The sequence below is a fragment of the Lissotriton vulgaris genome, chromosome 2_1 (genome assembly GCF_964263255.1).
Source record: "Lissotriton vulgaris chromosome 2_1, aLisVul1.2, whole genome shotgun sequence".
NCBI lineage: Eukaryota > Metazoa > Chordata > Amphibia > Caudata > Salamandridae > Lissotriton > Lissotriton vulgaris.
In genome coordinates this window covers 1,040,171,744-1,040,184,660 of record NC_141687.1, presented here as the reverse complement: position 1 = coordinate 1,040,184,660, position 12,917 = coordinate 1,040,171,744, and the positions used below count along the sequence as shown (strand labels likewise).

The 12,917-nt window shown below is 44.6% G+C and overlaps 1 protein-coding gene across 2 annotated transcripts in view; it reads left to right on the top strand.

Moving 5' to 3' along the window:
* The window catches only part of GPD2 (glycerol-3-phosphate dehydrogenase 2), a 1,314,993-nt gene that overhangs the window by 577,576 nt on the left and 724,500 nt on the right, over positions 1 to 12,917 (top strand). For both annotated transcript variants that reach the window (XM_086956671.1, XM_086956673.1), the window contains exon 5: positions 4,769 to 4,866. In XM_086956671.1, coding sequence (XP_086812797.1) covers positions 4,769 to 4,866 — 98 coding nt within the window. The remainder of the gene's footprint in view (positions 1 to 4,768; positions 4,867 to 12,917) is intronic.

Here is a 12,917-nt window from a genome sequence, read left to right as displayed (position 1 = left end):
GCCAAAGAATGTCGGGAACGCCCCCGTGTCTGGTCCGGCATTGACGGACAGGCCCCTCGTCCAATGGCAAGGCTCCGTTTACGGAGCCAGCCAATCAAGGACGAGGGCCGAACCAAGCCACCCTACGGTTCTCAACAGGATTTCGCCTGCGCCGAAAAGATGCGCAGAGCGCATCTTCGGCGAGGCGAAACCTAAAAAGGAAAAGCCACCAAGTATGTGATAGACCTCTTACCTTCCAATTAGCCAGCCAGACAACCACAAACTAACTATCATGAAATGATGTCTAATCAAATGTGTAGGCCAAACAAGGAATGTCACAAGAGCAAAGCTTTGGAATGATTTTATAATAAAACCATTCAATATGGGCGTTACAATAGGGTCTGGCAAAGACTCCTCCGTCGTCTTTTATGGCTTTTCTCCCTCTGGTGAATCACTTCCGACCTGTAAGTGACTCATACGTGCCTTACTCCGGATTGCGTTTCTTTCACTCTACATTTATTTACCAATATACCTTGGACAATCTCAGTCAACTGTTGTGGTTTGAAGATATTTATTTTCTTTCATTGAGTATTGCAAAATCACTTTTTGCTTTATGTGATATGCATATTTTCTTCTATGTTCTTGTCATGTAGTGAATAATGGATGTCTGCTGTGCCTTGAAGCTTAGCTCCTGGCAATGCGCCACATTATAAATAATAAACAATCTAACCCACCACTTGATCTCAAAGAAAAACGTTTCTGGCTCTTTCACCTTCACCATAACAGTAGGGTCATGAAGACAATTTGCATGTTTTAATCATTATCAAAAGTACTTTGTTTTAACGTGTTTTTATTTTATAATCATTTAGTTTTAACTACAGATAATGTTCTAGAGTAGTTCTAGTATACTACTCACCTCCGATCGTCATGAAAATAAGCAAATATTGGTCTGCTAGGAGCAGTACATGCTGAGACAGTGATATGTTTAAGAATGTAACCATTTATGTTACAATTTTACAAAAGTGCACTCTTAATTACTTTGGAAATACAGAAAACAATTTTGAGTGTTGTCACACTGCAAATCTAGACTCGTATCTAACTCAAACCCCCATGTTTCACAGAAATTCAGAGCAAGGCGGTTTTTCATAAGTTACAAAAATGGAAGACACTGTCAGCAGGACCACCAGTACCAGTGGCGACAGCATCTGCGTCCTTTTTTTAGGATTCCTTAAACATTTTTTTAAATGTAATCTGCTTTTTCCTGACATTTTCAGAACCTGAAGAAATGAATATACACTAAGGCTCAGTTCAGGAATTTTTATAAACCTCTGAAATATGTAATACTCCAAAAATTAATTTTGAAATGCTCGCTATAATTCTTCTGAATGAAAGACTCCACGGTTTGAGTAACTGCCTTGAGCAGTACCCAAGAAGTGGGATAGGGTGCAACACTAGTTCTATCGAGCTCTCCACTGGCCGCCCTAAGCACACCATGTCCAGAGAGTACAAGATGCATCCAGGGCTACTTTGCTAGGTACAAGAAGGCTGCTGTGACTGCAACTACTGCAGGAAATCAGTGAGAGCCAGAGTAAATTGCGAGAAGTCAGAGGCAGAGGCCACACCACATGGTTAAAATTTCAGCACAGGCCACAACAGCATGAGGGAATCCTAAGTAGCTGTCCAATGGAAATAGCCATATCAAAATGGTCCCTGGTGAGTTGATTGGTCTTCTGGCTGGGTTGGAATGAAGTGACGAGGGCTAATGTTGATGGAGATCACTTGATGTCCTGGGTACTGATGCTGCTGGCAGAAGCGACACAGCTATGCACTGGCAGGCCCAAATGTGATGCAAGTATATTGAATTAAGGTACTGGTACTCAATATCACTGGTGAATGAATACGCGTCAGCCTGGCAGACTCCCACTGCGACGAAGGGAGGCGGATGCTTAGTGATTTGCCATTCTGTCCCACGCACCAGCCAGGTTCATCTCTACTGGGGTGCACGGCGGTGGATGGAGGGGAATGTGGCAATGTGTAGCGACTTGCCTCCCTGCTTCTGCAATGGTACCTACTGTCAGGAAATGGGGTGTATTATATGAAGTGGTTATGCAACCTCACTGTGTAATACACTTAACAACCCTTCAGGACCCTTAGGTTCCGTCTGTCAAACAGTCATCTCAATCCTGGGTAGCTGTGGCACTAAGCTGCAAGGCTTACATAGAGTAACTAGGGTAAAGCATTTAAGCAGCATCAAACCAATTGAAGAAGAACGTGACACAATACAAGAAATCTACACCAATTTATAAAAATAGACTATTTTTATAAGCATAGACACTAGAACGAAAAAGATCCACCCTGGGGTTTCTTAAATATAGATTTTACAAGCATCAATCAATCAAACAATTTCACTCAATCGCGAACAAGCTGTGGCAAAGTCAAAAGATTTTGACCCATAGAAACACTTTAAAAGAAAACTTGGGTGTCAGAGCTGATGATTGGAAGTACTTTGGGTGACTAACTCATGCATGGAGCTAGTTAGGGGCAAGAGCAGGGTCCACCAGAAGAATTACCATCACAGAAGAAGCAGTCCTCCAGCAGTTGCAGGCACTCAATCCACATTGCAATGGATTCCCATGGAATGATCCTGATACAGGTGATGAAGGATGCTGAAGATGCTCCAAGGATGCTGTGGATACGAGGTGGTCGATGGGTTGATGGGGGTGGATGGGATCTTCGTGCTGGTCCACAAAGATAGTGAGGGGTCCTCGTTGCAGTGTCAACTTCCCCTTTGGTAATCTCCGGCCTAACCAAAGTCCAGTTGCCACTGGACTACCAGTCACCCGGTGTTGCGGTAAAAGACCAATCCTTCATGAGTCCCAGCAACTCTACAAAAGCTTTCCTTGCTTTAGCGAACTCATGAGCAAATCAGTGCTCTAGGTCTTGGTCCTTGGTGCTGCACGACAGCAATAGTAGCGACTTGAAGACTTTGAGCCTACCAACTTGTCCCAGCAGGTTTCTTCAGCTATTGTGTCCCTGTGCTGCGAATAGGCGGCCAGTCAGCTGGCCCTCAGAGTCTCTTGGCTTGACTGGGCTCTGGAGACCGCTTCTCCCTGCACAGGACACAGCAGGCACAGTCCATCTCTCCACTAGTCACCAGGTGCAGTCTTCGATGCATACAGGCAATCCTTTTGTTGGTCCTTCTTCCAAGTCTGTTGAGATCTGAGGTCTGGATGCCAGGGATGCCTCCTTTATGGTCAGCAAATACCAGGATTCAGTTGGTGACCAATAGTCTACCAGGTTTTCTCCACCTAATGACTGTTTCCTGTGGAGTGCGGCATCTGGCTATCCCAGGATGCACCATTCTGTCCACTATCTCAGTACCCTGAACCGGGGGTGTGGCTACCTCAGCGTTTCGCAACTGGTTTTCCCTTTTCTGCTCCCCGTGCCAGACTGTCTACCTCAACTAGAGGGCAGCCGTTCCCCCCCCCCTGGTGTTACACATCTGCCCTTCAAAGGCGGCTTCTTCTTTGAAGCATGGCTTTTGGGGCTAACACCCAAGTAGTTTCCTGCAGGAGGGAGGTGACACCTCCCAGGCCCACAATCTCTCATTGTCCTGCTTCAGGAGAATTGCTATCACGTCTCTCTCATTGTCCTGCTTCAGGAGAATTGCTATCACGTCTCTCCATAAGGGCAGAATGCTGTTTCATGGACAGGCTCCATATGTTCCCATGAAGGCACAGAAGTTTTAAAGGCAACAAAGGCCAGCTTTCCAAAAGCTGCACACTCCAATAAATTACATTGATTTTAACTTGAGATACAGGTCGGGCTTAATGTAACAAGTGGTTTGATATATCAGAGTGCCCACTTTGGTTCCACCGTTCAGGATTAAGCACAGCTGAAGGGTCATCGTCCAACCTTGTACTCGCCAATTGGGAGCCCAGTCTTTGGACAGTAAAATGGTAGTTTTATGTGTTTTGCGGTCAGGACATGTCAAGAACATGTCCTGCCTGTGTCATATGTTGCACACTGCCTTGTGAGTGAACCCTTAATTACTCATTTGCTGTTGGGGGATTTTCAGGAATGGGCAAGGGAGGTGACACTGTCATCTTTTTTCTAGGCTGAGACTCACCAGCTGTATCTATGGTGTCTTCAGGATCATCGGGGCACATTTATACTTAAGATCATGTGCATACTATTCTAATGCAAACTGACACCATATCTCCATATCATATCCGCACTGGTAACAAATTTAAAAATACATTTTGTGAACAGGAAAACTAGGAATATTATTTAGGGTATCTTTCATTGGTATGAGATTTCCAGGTTCCAGTCCTGTTACAGTGTTATTGAGATTTGGTAATCATGAAGAGCCAGACTAGCATCGCTCAGATAAGAGTACAGTAAAATACCTTTTCATAGTGTATGTACTCTGTTCTGCTCTCACTCTGAAATAGTTTTTATGGGAGATTGAAACTACCTGGCAATCATTTTTTCTGCTCTTTCCAGGAATTATAGATCATGTATTCTGGAAGAATTCCTTAAGTCTGAAAATCATAAAAACGTTATTGATTTTCAGTGTTTTGACAGACATCCCTTTGTCAAATGGTTTTAATTTAGACAACTGATATTTCTATAGAGTTTGTAATCTGATAAATGATATAATATTAATAGAACAAAACCTTTAAAAACGTATCTGTTTGGCTAAATTGATTTTATTAGAGAGCCTGGTTTGTGTGTTAACCCCTTTTTTTTGGTCTGATCTCACATTGATTGTTTTGTTTCTTTTCAGTACAAACTAGTTAAGGAAGCACTTCATGAGCGCGCCAACCTGCTTGAAATCGCTCCCCATCTGTCTGCACCATTACCTATCATGCTACCCGTGTACAAGTAAGAAACATATTTTCCCTAAATACAGTGTTGTGAAATTGTTTTAATGGTTAGTGGGGTTCAACCCCTTCTTATGTCTATGAAGTAAATATATCTTTCATCTTCATTAATTTTATTTACTTTTACACATAATCATAATGATAACTAAAACAATCAGACAAATAGAATTGAAGCTGCATACTGGCAAATCAAAGCATCAGAACTGTTTAGACGACTCTAGTCCTATGTTGAAAATCCGGCACAAATTAGTTTGTGACCACCATCCATACTCCTCTGTGAGAGCACAACTCTAATCTAGGGCAGCCATTTCTCTACATCAGAGTTTCATTCCTCAACTTCGAGCTTTTTCTTCCAATTGTGCAGAACTATTGCTCTACCACATGGAATTGCTTTTTGAGTTCTCAACCTGTTTTAATTGCAAATCCCATGCTTACATAGTTGTATATAATGGATTATGGATCATACCTTATCTCAATACCCACAACTAGAAATATTGTTTCCAAAGTGTCTTTCAACAGCTTTAAAACTATTCGTCATGAGAAAAACTAATTGTGTAAATGATCCTTTTCCCTTGAGACATCTAAAGCAAATGTCACTTTAACACTGTTTCAGTAGTTTCTTTACAGTCCAATGTAGAAGAGAGCATTTTCAGGTTCACCGGCTGATGTGGCACCCCCCACCATGCTCAACTTGGTCTCTGATGTTGTGGCCCCGGTGATTAAGGAGGTGATCAATACTTCACTCTCAGCTGGGGAAGTCCCCCTCTACTGGAAACATGCAAGAGTAAAGGCACTAGTTAAAAAGCCCAACCTCAATCCTGACGACTGGGCTAACTATCTCCCTATCTCTTTACTGCCCACAATTAGCAAACTCACAGAAAAATATGTAAATTCTCTGATTTCCAACCATCTGGAAACCCAGAATTTACTGCATCCTACCCAGACCGGATTCAGGTGCAAACAAGGCACCGAGACTGCCCTGGTGGCAGTTATTGAGGAAGCAAGAAGGATTGTAGATGAAGGCAGCTGTGCAGCCATACTGTTATTAGATCTCAGCGCGGCCTTTGACACCGTTAATCACTCTATTCTGATTCAAAGGATGGGTGATGTGGGTGTCACTGGGACCGCGCTGAAATGGCTGCAATCCTTCCTCTCAGACCGGACCTTCTCTGTATTTGAGGATGACATCTCTTCTCCACCTGCGCATTTTCGCTGTGGCGTTCCCCAGGGGTCATCCCTCAGCCCGACCTTATTTAATATTTATATGAGGCCTCTGGCTGAGGTGGTGCTACCTTGGGGAGTGCAACTAGTGACGTATGCAGATGATACGCAGCTTATCACCCTTTCTGGCCAGATGTCATCCTATGATAAACTTTCCTCCTGTCTTAGCAAGGTTCGTGAGTGGATGGATGCATCCTTCTTGAAACTTAATGGAACAAAGACGGAGATCATGATGTTGGGACATGATGTTCCCTCCACGGTTGACGGATGGTGGCCGACCACTTTGGGTCACCCCCCTTCCCCCAAAAAGAAAATCAAAAGTCTAGGGGTTTGGTTAGACCCAGCACTTAACTTTTTGGTGCAAGCTCAGAAGGTTGCAGCGACCTGCTACGCCCTGATGAGGTCCCTTAGAAAAATAATTGAACTGCTTCCGTTTGAAGCAAGGCGGATATTAGTCCAGGCCCTGATTTTAACACGCCTGGACTATGCTAACGCAATATATTTAGAAGCGCCATTAGGGACACTCAGGGTCCTTCAGACGGTACAGAATTGCGCAGCTAGGATGCTTTTAAAAATACCGCGTAGAACTTCTGCCAAACCAGCACTCAGGCAACTCCATTGGCTGCCAATACAACAAAGGGTCAATTTTAAGGCTATGACTATTGTCCATAAAGCCTTGACCAAGACAGGGCCTGGTCTAACTCAATCTCTGGTTTGTCCTTATCAAACCAATAGGACCCTTAGATCCAGTAGTAAGAACTTCCTGGCAGTCCCGCGAATAAGGAGAATCCGCATGGGTGGCAGACGTTTTTCTGTTCAATCAGCTAAACTCTGGAACAACCTGCCGGACCCTATTCGGATGGAAGAGAATCACCTTAGGTTTAGAAAGATGCTAAAAACCTTATTATTTCTGTAATTCTCTTGTGTGATGAATTGGTTACACTGCAGCGCTGGGATGCCTCCGGGTAACCACGCGCTATATAAATGAGTAATCATTCATTCATTTATTCATTTTGTTGCATCCTGCTCAAAAGCACACAATGTCTACTTTGTAGTTATTTTATTCCATTACTTTAGTGACATTTGCATGTTCAGCTCCTCCTTAAAATTAATTGTGCTCTTTGAAAGTGTATTTATTATGCAGGATTTGTTCTATTGTCCTAATGAGGTGGAATTAGGATCAGCTATCCCATTTAATTTATATCCAGAAAAGTCCTGTTCTTACGGGCATAGGATTTTGCTTCCCTATTGCGATATAAACATTTTATGATAACATTTATTAATTGCCAGACCAAAACCAGACATGACCTAATTCATCACTGGCTCTTTTTCTCTTATATATTAAACGTTTAAATATGTCATCTATTTTGAAATAGAATCTTTTCTCAAAATTTGCAAATTGTTCAATATCTTTAAGACATTAATTTGTGGAGTAACTCCATGTTGGTCAGATAGATTTTTGTTTTGTCCATACTCCTATCAAGAGACATGTCCATCTATATTTCTATCAGTAGTGTATGCAAGCTTCATTTTTGATGATATTGGACACCCTGTTTAACCTTCTCCCAAAGTACTGAATTGAATAATCTTGCCCAATGAATGGTACTATTTCATTTAGGATTTAGAAACTCCTGTGAACGTTGCTATTCTCATTTTTTGTCAGTTTACCTTGTAGTCAGAGATGTTCCTGACGTTTATGGTTCTCAGATTGCTGGATACAGGTTTCTAGATTCTAGAAGCACATCATGTGTGAAATATAAAGACTCCTCCTTAATGCAGCATGGTTTCCATTGCCAGTCACTATACCAATACCTATGACTTCTTGTAAGTAATGCAGACTCAACTGTCAATGAACATTGTATATTTCATGCATAATCTTTTCAGTCTTCAACTGCCTTTGAAGATCACCTTCTTTCAGTGCAAGCTCCTTTTTTATACCTTTAGTTTACAGCTTTTTGTCTTCGGTTGCTTTTCCTTTCTTTCTTCTTTTTTGTTGAATAACAGCCAATACCATAACTTCTCAAATAACAGTTTGGAACATCATTGCTCTCTTCTGCAAACATATTGTTGACATCAAGAACGTTTACGATTTCCTCTTATTTGTTGTTGAAAGTCCTGGTTCCAGGGTGCGTGGCTTCGTGGGTAGCAAGATGGCCGCTCTCTAGAGGCTCTGCCGGCCAGACTTCTAATCCATCATTTATCTGACACCATCAGTGCTTTATTATGCCTGATATCTCCTGCACAGGGTCTCCATACACCCGTCTCCCTGCCAGTGCCGCTTAAACCCCCCGCTGGGAAGATCTTGCTGGGAGGGGGGTGAGATTGGGTATCGCAGCCTGGTTTTGGGGTTGGAGTGGGAGGGGGGTCGTCTGGGTTGGGTTTGTTGTGTTATGGTTTTGTTTTCTTATTTCTCATTTTCCTCAGGTACCGCTGCGGTCTCTTTGTTTCTGCTAACGCCTGCTCATTTTAAATCGCACTGCACACGCCCCTACAAGTTTATCCCTTCTCGCCTGTAGATACCATGGCCACCCTAAATTGCATTACCTGAATTATTATGGGTCTTAATGATCGCAGGAAAGCACGCCTTGTTCATGTCTAACTCACCCAACACAACATTGACATTGGCTTCCTACAAGAGACCCAGATACACAATCCGTCAATCCTGCTCACCCGTGGTGTGGTGATGTCTCCTCCTTCTCCTATTCCAATTATGCCAGGGGTGTGTTGATTCTGCTGCGCACAGGGCTTCCATGGTAATTGTCACACTCCCTTATAGATTCAGACGAATGATAAGTCATACTCGTGGGCTCCTTGCACTGGCAGCCGGTGACAATGGCTGCTGTTTATGGACCCAATAGTGACGACCCAGAGTTTTTCTCAGATATTTAGGCCAAGATTTACCATGCCATCTGCTGTGTTGGATGACCGGCTGGACCGTTCTGGCACCTTTAGATGCTTACACCTCCATGCTGCAACCATGTTTAACATGACCACACATGACAACTGACTCCAGGATGTGTAGCACTTCTCTTACCCCCACGTTCCTGAGGGCACCTGCATGTCGAGATTTCAAAAAGCTTGGCCTAGGCTAGATTTTTGGTTGCTCTCCAAGGATGCCCAGACCTGGCCGTCTAAGTTATCTCAACTGCCGCGCACCCTCTCGGACCATGCCCCTTGTGTTACGAATGCTTCAAATCCCCCAGGAGACTTACTGCACCTTTACATTGCGCCTACCAGTGGGAGCGCTGCAGGATGAATTGTGTCGGGATGAGATCCGCAAAGAATCGCCCTCTGTTCTTTGGAAGCCTTTATTTATTTATTTATTTTCTTCAAGTTTCCATGAAAGTAGAACTGAAAAGGTCATAAATGCAGCAAAACAGCATATTGTATGTTAATATAAGGAATTTTCAGATCATGAGCAATTGCGTAGCACACGTAGAAATCATTGAAGTTATGGCAATAGTGCAAAGATTCATCAGAGGCACAGTTATGCATAGCCTAACAACCCAACATGCAATGGTCATGTAGAGGTACAAAAGTATACATAGTCAGTGTAATATAACACATCTAATAGAATGCCTTGTAAAGATAAAACATAGCGAAACCATAGCCATCAATCAGGATCTAGCTTTGACAAATAGTAGTGCTGGGGGTCCCAAAAATCCCCAGGGGTAAGCAGTCGGCAGCAGTGTTGTGGTGTAAATTCCAGACCAATCTTTACACATTGACAGCCAACCATGAAATGTCGGGGCCCGCCTGCTGCCCCAATGCATTACCACCCATGGCGGTAAACTGCCAAAATGTTTCTGGTACCTCTTTTATGTAACCCAACAGAGCCATCATGGGAACAAGGGGAAAGATATTTTCAGTCATAGCTGTCAGAACTGCGGTGACGTGAGTCCAAAACAATGCCACCGCTGGGCAGAACCACGCCAGATGAAAGAGTCCGCCCCCAGGGTTTTTGGAGGCTTTCAAAGTCTTAATGCAAGCTGCTTGCAACGCAAATCAATCTGGTATCTTAAAGTCTATCCGAGGGTCTTTGTTCTTGCTCGAGCAGGATATCTGTACTCAAGAACAACAATATTTACAGTGCAAGGACTCTGCTAAGCTGTCCTATATGCTTGACAAGATGTCGGCGTTTCAGGAGGTAGTCCTCCACAAGACTCATTTCTTGCATCGTGACGCCCAGGCTAGAGAGTCCAGGAAGGGCGACAGGCCGTGCAGAACCCTTGCGAATCTGCTCGTCCAGCTATATAGCCAAACTCCTTGACTTCGAGGCTAACTCTGGTTCCTCCAAACTGGAGCTATTGAAAGTGATATCCTCCTTTGTGTCCAACTTTATACTACCACCTGATTCTGGGCTCAACCGAGCTACAGGAGTACTTCGGTACTATACAGTTGCTCTGGTTGGACCAGCCCCACCCCGCTTATCTCGACTCCCCCATGACTAAGGAAGAGATAGAGCAGGGTTTAAGTGCCCTTCCTGGAGTCGAGGTCCCAGTCTTCAGTGACAGGTCCTCCTCTAAAGTGGAGGAGCATCACCCAACTGCTTTTCAGCAGTGTAATAAAAAATAAAATAATAACTCAATGTTATTACCATTTTATTTTTTCCTTTTGCCATGTGACGGAGCAGGGGAGGAGAGGTTTTCACTTAAGTGCGCATGAATGTTTGGCCGGCCATCTCGGGCCTGCCAAACTTACATTGGCACTTAGCATGTTCTCCACCTAGGCTGCAATACAGCCTGGGTGGAGAACACCTAGTCTCGGCCTGAGCGCCGATCCAGGACCCTCGGACAAATCACAACACTGCATTGAAGCGTTGTGATTCGTTCTGTGGAGCCTGGTTGCTTCCTGTTCCGGCCGAAGGGACGAGGAGGGGAGACGCGTGGAGGTGGAGGCAGTGAGGAGGTAATTTTAATGTAATTGTTTTATTTACCCCTTTCCCAGTCCCACCACGCCAATCCGTTCTGGCCGCCACTGCCAGTCTTGATGGACACACCCCCACCTTTTACACATAACTCGCCTCCCTGCTGGCCCCACGCTTGCTAGAAATGTTCCAAGACTCACTAAATATATGGGCTTGCTGTGTGAAGCAGTTATCACACTCCTCCAATTGGACAAACCTGCTGATTGTTGTGATTCGTACAGACCTTTCTCCTTCCTCAAGGTCGACAATAAAAATATTTTCTACGGTGCTCGCCAATCGATTATTGCCCCTCTTGCTAATGATCATGATGCCTGATCAATCTGGCTTTATTCTGGTCTGCTCTACGTCGCATAATCTCTGTACCATTTTTGCGGTTATGCACCACCTTGACCCCCAGGTATCAGCTTTAACTGCTTTGCTTGATGCCAATAAAGCTTAAGACTCCCTGGAATGGACATATCTCTTTCCTTGGCTTGAACCCACTCTTTATAAAACAAATACTCCTCCTATACATTCTTCCCACCACTCGTGTGCGCCTAAATGGGCTCACATGCAATCCCTTAACGGTCACACGAGGCAGGGGTGCCCGCCTTCACCATGACTTTTCGCCATTGCGATGGAGCGACTAGCGACGAGACTTCGGCAATGTCACTCGAACAGGGGTATTGGCTTCATTACTAGAGACCTGGTAGTCTCTATATACACGGATGATATCACCCTATATGTATGTAATCCAGATACAATCTAGCTCCAGTGATACAAAAGGTGGTGCGGTTCAGAGGCTATTCTGGTATCCTGGTGAGCTGGGCCAAATCCATACTACTACCTCTCACAGACAATACATGTCCCTTCCCCACTGAGGACCCCCTGAAGCGGCCAAATGAGCCAGTGTAGTACTTCGGTATATGGCCGTGTGGTGATCCAGAAGAACTATGGCGCTTAAACTTTAGTTGCACTATGGCCTGGCTGGAGGACCGAATACCCACGTGTTCCAAATAACTGCTTTCTCTAGCTGGCCGTATTGCAATTGTGAATATGGTCATCCTTCCCAAGTTCCTCTACCTTTTTGTAAATGCCCCCCTCCCTCTTGCGTCACAGTTCAAGCGCTTACAATCCAATTTAGTGACTCTGACATGGGCAGCTAGACTGCCGCAAGTCTCCTGGGAGCTCCTCACCGTTCGGCTCCCGCAGGGCAAACTGGGGCGCTGTACATGGCACTATATGCTTTATACAGCAAGGTCCAGTTTCTCCTCTACTGGCTTTACCCACCCCGTTTATGCCCCACACATCAGTTGCTCCATTGCCCCTATCGACCGCACTATATTTACCATACAAAGCTCCTATGGCTGAAATCAATACTGTTGAGTACTTGCAGTGGGCCTGGGAGGGTTTGCGGAAGAGAGCAGGGATGACACTTCTTTATGCTCCCTCCATCCCAGTGGCCAACAACCCCATGCTGCCTCCACTCTCAGACAAGGGTGCTATTGCTCGCACGAACGCGCATCAGACTGTTTTCGGACCTCTAACCTAAGGACCAGTTCATCCCTGAAGGAAAGTGCCCCCCACTTTTTGCCTAATGTTGATGTACTTTGACATTGTGTCCTGGGTTCCTGCCAACCAGGCACCCAGGGTCTATGTTCTTTCCCTAAACTTTACTTTTGCAAAACCCAATTGGCATCTCTCTGGCCACATGCAAGTCCCTTGTAAAAGGTACCATCGGTACCAACGTACCATAGGTACCAAGGCACTGTGGCCAGGGAAGGCCTCTAAGGGCTGCAGCACTTATTGAGCTACCCTTGAAGGCCCTGTACCTTTACACATGCATACTGCCATCGCAGTCTGGGTGTTTTGGTGCAGAGCAAAGTGAAGAGTTGACATGACACACATCTCTGTGTGCCATGCCT